At 38.3% G+C, this 15032-nt stretch overlaps 1 protein-coding gene across 1 annotated transcript in view; it reads left to right on the top strand.

The window, feature by feature from the left end:
• Nucleotides 1–609: 609 nt before the first annotated feature.
• The window catches only part of SYTL3 (synaptotagmin like 3), a 31327-nt gene continuing 16904 nt past the window's right edge, over nt 610–15032 (top strand). The window contains exons 1-6 of the mRNA XM_068396839.1: nt 610–719; nt 2116–2331; nt 6721–6785; nt 9415–9466; nt 10842–10908; nt 11887–11959. Coding sequence (XP_068252940.1) covers nt 610–719; nt 2116–2331; nt 6721–6785; nt 9415–9466; nt 10842–10908; nt 11887–11959 — 583 coding nt within the window. The remainder of the gene's footprint in view (nt 720–2115; nt 2332–6720; nt 6786–9414; nt 9467–10841; nt 10909–11886; nt 11960–15032) is intronic.

Below are 15032 nucleotides of genomic sequence, written 5' to 3' on the forward strand. Positions count from 1 at the left end.
GGACTGTCTTAAAACCTCTCCTGTATCTGAATTAGTGCATGAAAGGTCTGAGTATAGCAAAATGTGGTCTTCACATACTATTTGAAGTGTTTTGAAGAGGTGAGGAGAAGAGATAATAACATGTATTCTTTTTTCCCCTAGGCTCGGAAATCCCAAATCTACAAGACCAAATAAAAAAAAAACCCACATTCCCCTGACTCCTCTACACCATCTCTTAGTGAATTGTCCCTCTATCTGGTGACAGTTAAAGCCCTATCTGGGGCCTTGCTGCAAGCTCTCATCTTTTTGGAACCACTCTCAGAAAACAAAAAAAGAAAAAAGAAAAGAACAAGAAGTTCTTTATGTGAAAAGACAAGACTGCTGTGACCTTGCTAACTGTTCATATTCCCTGGGTAGCAGAGACACTTAAATGATGATTTGTGTGAAGACAGACATGGTTGTTTTTCTCTTCAAGGGTATGACACTGTGAAAAGTATCACCAATCAAGTAAGAGCACAGGCACTCGGTGAACACTCAGACCACGTTATACTCTGTAAAGTAGTGTCCATCATTCTGGATGCAGTAGAACCATAGGACAGGAGTCTACAAAATAAGTAAAGTTTGGTGAAAATGGCCTGTGAATTTAATCTAGACTTCCTTAAGGAACTGGAACGAGAGGCTGTTCTGGAAGTCCTGTACCGTGACCAGATGGTTAGAAAAACAGAGGAGGAAAGAATAAGGTATCTGCCATTCCTCTATTCCTGTATTTCTGTTCCTTTTTTCTCAGAAGTACTCTTGTTCTTCTTTGCTGTCCTTCCAAATGTATTCCTTTCTTTTTACTTCTCGTTAGCTAATGCCTTTTTATTCTTTGGGAAAACTATCCAGAGCCTCTTGGATTTACCATTACTATTGACTACTCTACAGTAAAGATGAGCAAATACTGTTCAGTGAATAATCTACTTGATGAATTTTACTTCTAGCCTTCATAGAAAGTTCAGTTGCTCCCTGTGTTTTTCCTGTGAAGGCTTTAGAACATTCTCATCGTGTTCCTGTGTATGCCTACATAGTCCTGGTAACACAGAACATGTTCAGATCTTTGACTGGCTTATTTAACTTCTGTTGTGCCAAAACTGGAGTTGAGAATCATTGGATACCTGCTCATTGTGCTGAATCTGTCACTGTCCCTTCTCACATACAACAGGTAGCATGTGCACCCCACTGTTTCGGAGGTTGTTACTAGTGTCAGTAGGTGTCATTGGTTAGGAAAAGGATTCTGTTTAATTATTTCACACTGTGCAAGTATCTCAGTTGTGAAGGACAAGGGATAATCCTCCAGCATTTTATTTGCTTTATGTCAGGGCTAGAGCAAGGATTTCCTTGCAGCTGGTACCCTGCTTTGTCATGTTGCATCCCCATGTAAAACAGGGTATTTGTGTTGCTAAGTTAGAAATTTTTAGCCTCTTAAATGTAGAAACTTAAACTTTGATTACAGCAACCATTTGTGTAACTATTACTGGACATATTAAATGATTCTGAAAAGTAAGTAAAGGGTTATAAAGAAGTCTGAATTGGTTACAAAATCCCTGACAACTGTTAATGATGTAGCTAACAAAAACATAGATCTTGATTATTGGTACGTGTAATGGAAACAAAGTTAATGAAAGGGAGAGGTTTAGATATTTTGATCTGATGTTATTTTTATTAAACTTCTAGGTGATGCATTTGTTATGATTTTTTTTTCTTGATAGAAGATTTGATTCTTGGATAAATATGATAAAAAACATCATCTAATGAAAGGAACCACCATTTAGACTCAGTTTTTGTATGTGAATCACTTGCATGCACAATTTTGGTGCCCTGCCCTGAGCGTGCATAACTGATATGAACAGAACCCCATTTGTACTAGGGTATTACACTGTTTGTATGCACAGTTGTAGTTGCATATACAGTCATAGTGCAAAAATGCTGTGTGTAGACGCCTTCAGACAGTGCTCAATTGAGGTCAAACTTGAGGGCATGTCTCCCACTAGTAATGATGTTGCACAACCGGAGTATTAGCTTGTGACTTACATGGGGGTTTTGGTCTATTTAATTTTTTTTATCTTCTTTTTTTTTTTTTTAAACCTGGGGGATTAGGAAACTGAAACTGCAGCTCCAGCAGCTTCGGTGGAAGGGGGCAAGAAATGCAAGCCATGAATACCAGGAGAGATCTTGTGCTCGCTGTCAGAAATCGCTTGGATTATTGATGAACAGAGGTGCAGTATGCAACGGGTGCAGTCACCGAGTGTGCTCTGAATGCCGTGTCTGCCTGAATCCCTGCCTTTGGAAATGCACCATTTGTTATGCTCATGGGTAAGAAATTTTACTGGTTTGGTTAAGTGCCGGTTTCCACTGGTTATCCAGTGGATGCACACTGGTTTTGTGTGTATCTGCTGCTTTAAACAATTAGTGAAACAAGGCCTCTGGCAGAATGAGAATGTTGGATGAAGTCCTGGTAGCAATGAAATTGGTGGGAGTTTTGCGATATACTTCATGTAGTCAGGATTTCCCTCCCTGTATTTAGCAAAATGGATCCTCAAGGTAGGCCAGAGGTAGTGTGGCAAAGATGATAATAGCAACGCATAGGAACAAACATTAGTTTCTGAATGTTAATTAGAACTCCTTCCGCTGACTCAATACTGAACCAGCGCATCATAACAAGTTGCTGTAGGTGCTGTGTTTTGGTGTAGTATAGCCAATTTCTTGACCATTTTCTAATCATGATTTTTTTTGCCTCATACTACAGGATGGAGGAACTTAGATTGATGAATAATTTGAAGTCATGTTTTATATAAATTTAAAAAGCAAAAAACATTAATAACATTATCAGGAATTGTTTAAATGTGGTCAGAAATCTGAATTTGTTTACTTCAAGTTAGTTGTTTTTTCTTTCACTATGTCACTTTGGTTTTGTTTTCCAGGAAATGGGAAGCAATCTTTCTTTTAGGGTATTGGTACAATTTTTGTATTGAAATACTCCATCATAGTCCCTCCTATTCATCAAATCTTTCTAAACCAAATGGTTTAGCTATATCTCCACATTTGATGAAAAATAATATTAAATAGGCAAAGAAAGATAGTTTTGAAAATTAGTCGACAGCTGTGCTGTATAATATATATCCCTGTATAAATGGTGAGGATTTGGATGAAATTTTACTTTGTGCCAACACAAGATTAATGCACCACTTCACTCCCTCTTAAAATGCCAAAATGAAATTTAAATAGTGCCTGGGAAATGTAAGGCAAGGTATTGGTCTTAAGCTAAATTAATTTCTACTACTAGTTTGAAGTAATTTTCTGTAGTTTGGAAGAGGCTATAAACTAAAATTAAAAAGGTGTTCTCCGAATCCTCAGTTTATTTTGCAATTTATACATAAAATGGGCGGATTAGCTCCATCTATATTTGATACAAAGCAGTTACTGACTTTTGATGCATTTATTTCACTGTCTGTGCTTCATGCTATAAGCACTAAAAGGAAAGGTTAAAAAGTTAACTTCCCATATCCTCCTCTAGATACCTCCCTCCATTTCCTCTTCTTTTGAATTGGTTTCCAGTTATTTGGTGGCCACAGTGGGAATCCCCTATAGAGAGTAGCTAGTTGTTAAGCTGCCTTGTATAGTGGTGCACACTCTTAATTATTTCATAAGCTTGTCCAGATATTTAATGGTAAAACCAGGAAAGCATTATTGAAATTAATTAAAAGACATTTTTACTGTTTCTTGCAGAAATTACTTTTTTTTTTGTCTTGCTAATATAGAGGAATTCTTCAGCTGTTATTGAAATTCTCTTTATAGCAAAGAGACAGCACATTTGATCTTGTTTGTCATGATGCAAAGTCCATTAAAATCAGTCAGACTTCTTCCGTTGCCTTCAGTGAACTTCACATCAAGGCTGCAAATCTCAAGAAGGGTAGGGAGTGCAGCAGTGTGTTAAATGCTACTCAGCATCTTTTGTTTACCCCGGTGAGGGAAAAATAGGGTGACTAAGAAACGTAAGAGCTGATTTTCAAGTCCTGAGCAACTGTAATTTTGAGTCTTGGTTACCACTAGAGTATATTTTCCTGAAAAAAACATCATCAGCAGCACTACTAGGATTCTCTCCTAGACACTACGGCCATGTTTATAACAAACATGCTTTAATACCTCAGTGGAAGGGCATGCAGGGATAGGTGATTGTTTGTTGTTTACAAAATAAGAAATTTTAAAAGCCTTGTGGACTGACAAAGTTCATATCTTTCACCTGCAAGAGGCATCTCTTATGTGAATGGAGTTGGTATAGTGTGTTTTTTTAAAGGAATCCTGGCTTCTAGGAGTCTAGAAGGACATTTGCTTTGAAGGAGGTTAGTCTATTTTACCTGACAAGGGTAGTTCTTTATCAGCTTTGTAGTCACACTTTTGGTCATAGCTTAGCCTAATAGACTCTTTAGCCTTAAAAAAAAAAAAAAAAAAAAAAAAAGGTATTTCCAGATCTGTCTTAATCCTGTGAGTGGTCTGATTGTCACCTGAGCCTGTACAGAACTGGAGATTAAACTCTGGGAAGATAACCATGGGTAGTGGGAAGAACACAAAGGGAAGGCTGAAGATGAGAACTGAGGCACTACTAATGCAGAGCCCTTGAAGATCTGGTGCAGCCAGAGATTTCAGAAATTTATTAGTTAATAGATCTCCATCCTAAGTAAATAAGTATCCTGTCTCAAAGTTATTTTAACCCAATTTTCAAACTCATCTGTGTTCAGTTACGCACAAGCATCTATGGTTAGGCATTTGAGTAAATAGTATGATCTACACAGGTAGTGAATTTTTTGAATATTCTGCATTGCTACTTACAAAGGTGTATTTTAAATGCCTAAAATGCCTTAAAATCAAGCCACAGAAAGAACAAACAACATCCTACCTATAGTTTGTCTATTTTAACATAGAGTAAGGTGAGGTGTGAAATGGCAGACCCAGGGGTTTTGTTGCCTGGCCTTTGGTGGATATCAGTTTAGCTCTCATGTTTAGAGATTTTGCTTTTTTAAGGAGGCAACCCCTACATGAACTTCCTGTCTGTATGTTGTTGCCAATTTCAAGCAAGTTTGGCAGAGGGAATGGTAATAAAGAGATTAATTTCATAGAAGGAAAATTAACTACTGGGTGGAGAAGAAAGTTTAGCAGCACCTGCACTGCGGAAATTTTTGCAGTGGGACTTCATCCTATAATAAGCATCAGAAAATCCACAAGGAACGGAGATATTATATATGCCCTAAAAATTAGTAAGACATTTAGATGAGAATTTGGAACTTGAAGACTTCAGAGAATCCTCTCTTCACTTAAAGAATTTTTTGCCTCTTTAATAATGGATGAGCTCAGATGGCAAACTTCGTCTAATTCAGTTGGAGACAACAAAGTGCAAGAGTCAAATCTGCTGAAAATCTGCTCTTGACAGAGCTCTTTAGTGTGATATAATTTTATACTTCTTAATCATTACTTTTCTCATCCTGTGATCCTGGTGCCTGTGTATGACATGGACATCGTTGATGTTAGCCTCCACAAAATGGAGACAGATGGGCCATGAAACCATCACACCATCAGGGTTGTGAAACTCAGTGCTCCCCAGCAGCCATCCCAAGTTCTGCTTGGAAGCATATTGTCTGTCATTGACTTTCCCTGCTCCTCAGACTAGGCTGCATCTGTAAGCAGTGGTGTCAGCACAAGTGGTCCACTGGAGTGGATACAGGACTCCTGGCTTCAGAACAATGCCTAGAGCAGTATGTATTGATTTACATGGGCAGTCCTACATAGCAAAAAGGAAAAAAAAAATGGAGGGGAGGAATCCTTTGTTTGCAGACCCACAGCAAAATCAGTCAATGGAGTGAGCAGTCATGAAATCCTAATTTTATGGAAGGATTAAGAAGGATTTTTGGATTGTGGCTGGATTTGTGGCTGGAAAGCTGCCCAGCGGAAAAGGACCCGGGGGTTGTTGGTCGACAGCTGGCTGAATATGAGCCAGCAGTGTGCCCAGGTGGCCAAGAAGGCCAACAGCATCCTGACTTGTATCAGACATAGTGTGGCCAGCAGGACTAGGCAAGTGATCGTTCCCCTGTACCTGGCACTGGTGAGGCCGCACCTCGGATACTGTGTTCAGTTTTGGGCCCCTCACTGCAAGAAAGACATTGAGGTGCTGGAGCAAGTCCAAAGAAGGGCAACGAAGCTGGTGAAGGATCTAGAGCACAAGTCTTATGAGGAGCGTCTGAGGGAACTGGGATTGTTTAGTCTGGAGAAAAGGAGGCTGAGGGGAGACCTTATTGCTCTCTGCAACTACCTGAAAGGAGGTTGTAGCAAGGTGGGTGTCAGTCTCTTCTCCCAAGTAACAAGTGATAGGACAAGAGGAAACAGCCTCAAGTTGCACCAGGGGAGGTTTAGATTGGATATTAGGAAAAATTTCTTCACTGAAAGGGTTGTCAGGCATTGGAACAGGCTGCCCAGGGAAGTGGTTGAGTCCCTGTCCCTGGAGGTATTTAAAAGATGTGTAGATGTGGTGCTTGGAGACATGGTTTAGTGGTGGCCTTGGCAGTGGTAGGTTAACGGTTGGACTTGATGATCTTAGAGGTCTTTTCTAACTAAAACAATTCTATGATTCTATGATTGTTAAATGGTTATCAAACATTTGAAGAAATGTGCTTTGGAAAATGTTGATTCACATGTCTTTTGCTTGTTTTTCAGAGACGTGAAAGTAAAGGCTGGTGACTGGTTCTTTGAGGAACGAGCAAAGAAATATCCAGGTGAAGGTAATTGCTAGAATTAACTGCTGTGTAATGTGTTGTCCTCATCTAAGTGAAACACAGAACATAGTCTGCCACTGTATTTAATGTTTCTTCCACTTGGTGAGAGATTTGTCAGAAATTATCATGCAGTGCATCTGTCTATGCACTAAATAAAACATCAACACAAACTAGCAGAATGCATTTTAAAGTATAATTTATTTTGTATAAGTAATAAGAATAAGAAAACTGCTGGCCATATCAATTTGAATTAATGAGCATGTAAGGCTTCTAAGAAATACAATGGCATGAAATAAATATAGAAACGTTAAAATATATGTGCAGGAAGGATATTATCTTGCATCCATGGTTTGTCAAAGTTAAAACTTAAGTTGTTTTCATTGAGAAAGTTCTAAAGCTTAAAGAAATGACAGAATGGAATAAAAAAAACACATGTATAGCTGTAAATCAACAGAGAGCTAAACGCTTACTGTTCCTTTACTTTCAGCCAGCTGCGCCACTACCTTGTGTTCAGAATTTCACTGCAATTAAAAATACAAAGCCCTAAAAGAAATAGAGGATGTGGATGGATTAGCCTACGGGCAATGTGTTTCACCAACCAAGGGGCTGTTAGTCTTTATTTTCACCTACAATGACTAATGAGGTGGAGAGGATTTCCTTCCTCTTTTCCCTTGAAGTGCCACTTCAGATAGGCAACTATTTCGTTTTGTGCCTGATGGTAGCTTTCACTTCCAGTATCTGCATTGTATCTAGATTTAAGAATAGCTGGTAAAAAGGAAAGCACTGGACCTTAAATATCTCTTGGGAAACTTGAATAGGAAGAAGTTTATAAATGGAAGAACATAATCAGGCAAATTTTGGGTAGTAGGTATTCACAAAAGTCAGCAGGTAGCATATTAAGAAACTGAGCTGCAGTTCCTGCTAAAGCATTTAATTTAGAATTTGAAAGATTTCACTGAATTCCATTCTAGCTAACACAATTTCTGATTTTAAAGTATTAGTTGACTGATCTTTTAAAGCACAGCTCTATTCCATAACCATTGTTAACAATTTTCCCTCATATTCTTTTCAGCAAGTCTAAAGCTGATATTTTTTACTATCTCTCACAGTTATTGGAAAATGCTATGTTGTTCTCAGACACTGAATCTGATATTGCAAGGTACTGACTGTCCCTCTTTCCAGTGAAATAAATGAGTTCTCACTTTGCATTATCAAAGCTTTGTGGGTGCTTGAAGCGTTTTGCTTAGTTAGTCTATTAGTAATACTGTCGAAGTCACAAAGATCTAAGGATATACAGAAGATAAGCCCACAGGGACAAATATGTTTTGTTCAGTTCCATTTGATTAGACCAACTGATATAATTAAAGGGGTTAAAAACCGGCAAACTTTGAAACTCGGCAGCCGTTGTAGTTATGTGTCCTTCAAGCCTGGAGAGACAGTGCCCTCTTTTGGTTTGAAAATATAACACAAGTGAAGTATTCACTATAAAACAAGTTTAACTGAAAAAATACGTGTTACGGTGAAGTTTTCTCATGTTGCAGAGTGAAAAAAAAAGTTACATCAGTATGGTTTTTATTAATTTGGTGTAGCTTCTACCTAAAGAATAAAAATTATATTTTCATAGAAGTGGTAGATTGCCTTTACTGACTAATAAATTTAAAAATCTAAGAAATTATTTAATGCTGCAGTAAATCAAAATACCAAATATTACTTATTAACAACAAAGCATTGAGTCTGGAGTTCTGGTTGAAATTTGTAACATCAATAAGTTGATTATTGTTTCTACCACCACCAAGGTCTGCTACTTATATGTAAGTAATATGTTATAATTAATGACATCTTCAGCAAAGCATGGATCACAGGCTGCTTTCTCTATTAGGAATGATTAGTGATTACAGCTACTCCAGATATTTTCAGTCAGCCATTTGTTACATTCATTTAGCCCTTCTTTCTGTTTGTGATCACTCAGGAGCAAGCTACTTTTTTATGAGTCTTCATTGTTTGTGCCTGATGGAGCGCTTGCTCCTTGGTGTTCTTTACATTATGTGGCTGCTCACTTGAGGAACGTGGTGTGGTTGCTATTTCCCCACAGGGATGGCCTTAGCAAAAGATTTTGCTCATGTTTGTGAACTAGTCAGGCATTTTCATGATTGTTAGGTCTCTAGCAGGAAAAGCGAAAAGAATTTTTCATAAGATGCAAGAGGTGATTACTATGTGTCTACTCTTGTACACATTTTCAAGCTTTCGATAGTGTTTGGGTTTTATGGTTGGAGTGTGCTTCGGTGCAGTGGGCCTGTGCATCATGCGCCTCTGGGACTTCAGGAGGCCGAGGGCACTTAGCAACCTGTAGGAATGGGCCTGTTATCCGTACATGATTGTCCTCAGCATTGACGAGCTGGTCTGAATGTGTCATCTGCAAGAGGGGATGGTGAAATTATGATAGAGTTTGTGATACAAGGGAGACTTGCGTGTTGCTTGGCATGTATACTGGTATGTCAGGTGGGGATTGATTTCACTCCTGGCTTGCATGTGCATGAGCTTCTGTAAATACAGCCCAGTTCCTGATTTTAAAAAGTATTATGCAGGCATTAGTAAACTGCGACCATCGGGTGTTATTTTTTCTTCTCCTTTACAGGCAGACATGAAACAGTTGGTGCAAAGCTCTTGAAATCTTATCAGAAACTGAGGTAAGACTCATAAAAGGACAAGTGGTCCTAGGACACTGAGAATTTGTATAGACAATATATCGTATGTTATAAACCAGCCAGCAGTTTGTATTTTTTTATTATGAACAAATTTCAATACTTTTGGAGTATAAATGATAAAAGCATAGAAAAATTACCATTTTTATCTCTCAGCAATCCATAGAAAGGGTCTCAAGTACAAAAAAGAGTACTATGTTTAGAGTAATAGTTTCTCATTTACTTGAAATGAAGGGACGTGCAGTATTTTTGTTATCTGCTTATATTTTTTGCATACCTGTTTACACCGTTATCTTTCAAATTTATACACTACATTTGAATGATCAGAGATGAAAATTATTTGCTAGGTGTAATAGCAATAGCATAATTATTTGCTCAATGGGAGATGTTGCTAATTTGATATCTTTAGGCTAAATAGTAGACAGGAAGCTCTGTATTCAGTAAGGCACGTCTGCTTACCAAAACTTAAAACAAGCAAAAAATCCAGTTTACACTGAATAAATACTTTGATTTGAGGCCTAAGCATGACCATACTTAAGTTATTACCAGTGATATATAATGAAATAACAGTCTACTATAACAATATTGTATAAAAGAAACCCTCTTCCTTTAAAGAAAAAAGTAAAATAAGATACAAAGAGATGGCCTAAATTTTATTATAATTATCTACCGAGGCATAGCTGCATAAGAGAGAAACTTATAGTCAGCTAGATATTATCCTAACCAGGACTGCTTGAGGACTTCCTTTTACGTAGATGTGGTAAAACTAAAAGAGAATCAAAAAGGAAGTTCACCAGCTACCTTTAGGGTCCATGACCGTGCTGTGATAACAGACTCAGTCAGATAACAGTTTGGTGTGTTTTTTCACAGACCTGGGCTATTTACAACAGCTGAAATGGCTGGAATGCTGTAAAGGGGCTCTAACAGCTCTGGGCCCAGGCAAGGAAAGATCGTTTTAGTATTGTAAATAAAGATGACTGTTTTCTGAAAACATCTCTGAAACAGAGATGGGGTGTGTTACACAGAAATTGTTTTTTAACGTTCAGGACACAGATTGTAATACTGCCAACCATATAAAAGTCTAGGAAGCCTGTCCTAAATTAGGTCTTCCTGATTACTTTAAATTAATAATTCTGCCTAGAGCAGCCCAAGATTGAGAAGATAGAAAGGTAATCCTAATTCTTACAAACAGGCAATAAGCTTGTGCTGCAACTCTTTAAAGACACTGGATCTCAACCCAGATCTTCAGATTGCAGGAAAGACAGATAATAAAGACACTGTGCACAAATGTGGTTCATTTATACATCCATTAGCATAATATATTAATTGTTACACTTTTTATTGTCTCTTAAATTTCTAGTAAAATTTCTGTTGTACCTCCAACTCCACCTCCTTTCACAGAATCCACAGCAGGAAGCAACGTGACGGTAAATGTACATATCTGCAAAACATACGTATACACACACCACTTAGGGTGTCATTCATGTGAAAAGACCAGCCACAGAAATGCAGTAAATAGCAACTGCTGTAGCATCATATTGCAAAATAAACGCTGCCTTATGTTCCTCTGTCATTTTTTTTATGCTACATTGGTAGTAGGAGAGACAGGTCAGAGTCTATCATGAGGGATGTTTTCAATTAGTGTTCAGTTTTCGAGGGAAGTGATTAACCCTCTCTACTTGGCACTAGAATACTGCAGCTGGTTTTTGGTGCTTCACTACAGGAAGGCTGGACTGAGATCTCCTGAGCTCCCCTCCAGCCTGAAGGAACTCATCATCCTATGATATTGAGTAGTCATTTATAAAGCAATCATTCCATGTGTTACTTTCATTACTGAGTGAAAAACAGTGAATTTGATGGTTGCCTCTGTGTTACAGTTTCCAGTGGACAGAATAGTAGGACATGGCTCAGAACTCATCGAAATTGCACTAAATTACTATTTCAGTTCAATTTGGACTGGGTCGTGAGGCCCTGGTTTTGAAGCCCATTGCAATTCTGTAAACATTCTAATATGTGCTTACCTGGAGTTTGATAAAAACTCTTTGATTCAGAGACACAGGAGCGTCTGTAATGGATAGGACTTTCCTACTTGAAGTATTAAATACAACAAATCAGTGATGTAATTAGTTGTATTTATGAAGTTGATATGTGATCTTCCTACAAGGAGTTCCACTTATATATCAAAGAGTATGGAACCGAAAAGATTATTTTCCATCTTCATACGTTAGTGTGACAGTTTTCAACCATGTCAACATATGTCCTCAGATGTATTTGTCTACAGAAGTGAGCAAAGGACTGCAGCCTTACAATCTGATTGTTAAGTGGTCTGTAGATAATGTGATCACGGAAACTTTAGAACTGCAAATATTTTGTGTTTTCTTACTCTTGGCATCTCCCATTTGCAGGAACTCAGTCAGTCTAAAAGTTTTAATAAATCTGTGGAAAACTTGTTTTTGTCTGTCGCAACACATATAAAGAGTAAGTAGCTTTCACTGCTTTGTCATTCTAGAGTAATGTAGTCAAATGTTTCAATCTTTTTGCCAAAGTCTTGGCCAAAAAATAGTTATAAAAAAAGGGTATTGAGTAATGACTGAAATGACTTAATGCCAAGACTGAGCCAACCTGAGAAGTAATACAGTAAGTCTGATCCTCCTTCAGTATTCTGCTAGTTGTTTAACAAGCTGATGATACCAACCCAGAATGCCTTTCTTGTGAAGATGTGAAAAGACTGTATAATGTTATTTTTTAAGTTTCCTGGGTGTTCAGATGCAGTGTATTTAACTCACATTAGCACAGCATAATAAGCACTTTCTGCTGTAGTGATCATGTTATCTATCTGATTGAACACCAAGTGACCCTGTCAAAGAATCTATCATGTAATGGAAGTAGAGTTTAATATTTTCATTCATTGGCAGTTTTCAAGAGGACTTCCTTCCTCTTTCTCAGTCTGTCTAGTTGTGTGAGTTTTTTCAGTGCACACTTCTAAGACTGACTTCTAAGAGCTAGTCAGTCCTAACAACTCTTCTTTCATTTTGATACTTTTGGTTCCTTCCATTCACTTATCCTGCCTGCTGTTCTTTAGGGTGCAGACTGTGTATGCACCTCTAAGGCTAACTATACTGAGGACAGCCAGCCTTTGTGAAGAACAGATTAAAGGCATCGGTGACCAGAGGAAACCAACTTCCGAGCCTTATGAAGATCACAGGAGCTTGCAGATTTGCATGTATTTGAACGAACCGTAGCGTTTTCTTACTAGCTTCATTTTAGACAACCCCAAATGTGAGATTAGACCTGAATAAATTTGGCTTTAGTGCCTTTCTGCCTTTCCTCCTAACTCTTGTACTAGCTATTCTTTGGTCTTTCCTCTAACTTCTTCCACCCATCCTAAAGACCTGTTCTCCTTTAACTACACAAATTTAAAGTTCTGTCTGTGTGAACACATATTAAAGCTATGCAGAGACACAATGGCTGTCTCTCATGAACAGAAGTGTAGTGTAGGGTGGCATAGGATACTTCATTACTGGGTGCAGATAGCTGAGACAGCACAGATTGGATGAAAAGTAATTTATTCTGTTAGTTTGAAGCCTGGTCATATCCCTCAGTTACTGGTAAAGATTGTCAGGACTGCAGCAAGCTAATTTAATAGTTCACTGCTACCAAAAGGAAGGTCCTACTCCCCCCACATCTGTCCTCTCTCTGTTTCTGGCCTTATGCTGCCATTGCTTAACTTGAATTAGCATCAGTGTTTCCAGACCCGTCTGGAAACTGATTTTTTTCTGCTGGTTTAGTGAGTTAAATGGGCTCAAGGTAGGATATATGTTGGAGCCTGCACAACAGAGGGTGCTGGGCCACATGGCCAGGAGCCAGGGACTAAGGAGGAAAGAGCAGTGGTTGCAGAGGGGGATGGCAGCAAGTTGTTAGCTCAGTTCAGCTTTATGTGAAACCCCACTCAGGTGCTATCATCCTCAGTTAGAGCAGAACCTTTTAATTTGTGAGAAAGTAACAGTCTGTTGCAATCACTGAAGTCAATAATTAAAACATATAGGAAGTCTTAGAGAGCGAAAGGCTTGGGCTTCTTGACTTAAGAAAACAGCTCTTTCAGACAATATGGCCTCTTAACGAAACCTGATACTGTGCTGATAAATGCTTTCGGTCACGAGTGTACTAAAGTTAGTACTCTATATCTTATCTAGATAAAAATGTCCTGGTTTGCAGAGGTATTTAATACACCCAGCTCTTGCGTGTTGCAGTAAATAAACCTGGAGAACCTCATTATGCCTCTGATTCTATTACTGGAGCCAGTGTGTGTGCATGTCTGAGAGCAGCGGGAATGAGGGATTAGCACATGCAGCACAATGCCGCTGTTGTACAGTCTGCTCTTTATGCTGTTACCTCCTGTTCCAGCGTTGTTTGGCAGCAACAGGCGATTATAATCCAATGGTTGCCATTTGGTGAATGTAAAATGAGTTGCTGGTTGTAGCTGTATTTGCAGTGCAAAATTGCCGTTGGCACTAGAGGTAGTGTCCATCTTACTGACCATTTGGGTAAGGAAGCCAAAGGAGGAATAGATATGAAAACTGAACGATCTTTTTTTTCTCACAGAAACCTGTTCTGTAACTTGTTCATTTTAAGAGTGTGAGGCAAGCTTGCTTCTACTGCTGGTCAAGCTACTCAGATTGTATCTACTCCATTTAGATCTCTCACTCCAGTCTCTTTTATGATCTCTGCTTTCACCACGTATTTTAAAAACCGGGTTTCATTTACAGTCAGAGATGACTTAATTGAGCCTGCCTGTGAATATATCACATGATGCCTTAATGGTGTGCACAGAGTACAGTAAACATCTGAGGACTGACTGCTGCTAAGAACAAAACTAACCCAAAGTGGCTTTAAAAATCACACTTAAGAGTGCCATTGTTTTTGAATACCATAGTGACATATTGTCTGCTGTCTGAGGTTCCTCCACAGAGGCTCATATTGTGAGAGAAATATTTATTTCTTCTGTATGAATTAAACATATGATAGCTATTTCATGTACCACTTATAAGTTATTAATTCTTCATGAGAGACTATCTGGGATTTACAACAAAGTGTCTGCTGCTAAGCCTGCTAGTTTTCAACTTCAGAAATCATGGATGAGTGCTGCCCTTTCCTTTAAGTGAAGTTCTGACTGTACCCTGAGGAATAAGAAGCAAAAAGTGGTGCACTAAACGTCCAGTTGTCCTAGAGATTTATTTGACAATAAACTAGATGTTATTGAAGTGCTAATTCAATAAGGTACTTAAGTATGGACATACGCTTATCCATGAGAGTAATGTTATTCAAGTCAATGAGGGCTACTCATGTTCTTAAAATTATATGTGCTTTGGGACCAGAGTATGTAATATCTCTGCTTTCATCCATATTTTGGATAAATTTCTAAGTATTTTCCAATATGCTCTGCTTTCTAATTTCCATTGTCATGTCGCTTTATGTTGCTATAATCTTGCTTTTATCCTGAACCAAACCAATCTGCTTTACAAATCAAACTATATATAGGGACTGTAGTAGC

This window comes from Nyctibius grandis, chromosome 1, assembly GCF_013368605.1.
Source record: "Nyctibius grandis isolate bNycGra1 chromosome 1, bNycGra1.pri, whole genome shotgun sequence".
NCBI classification, from domain to species: Eukaryota; Metazoa; Chordata; class Aves; order Nyctibiiformes; family Nyctibiidae; genus Nyctibius; species Nyctibius grandis.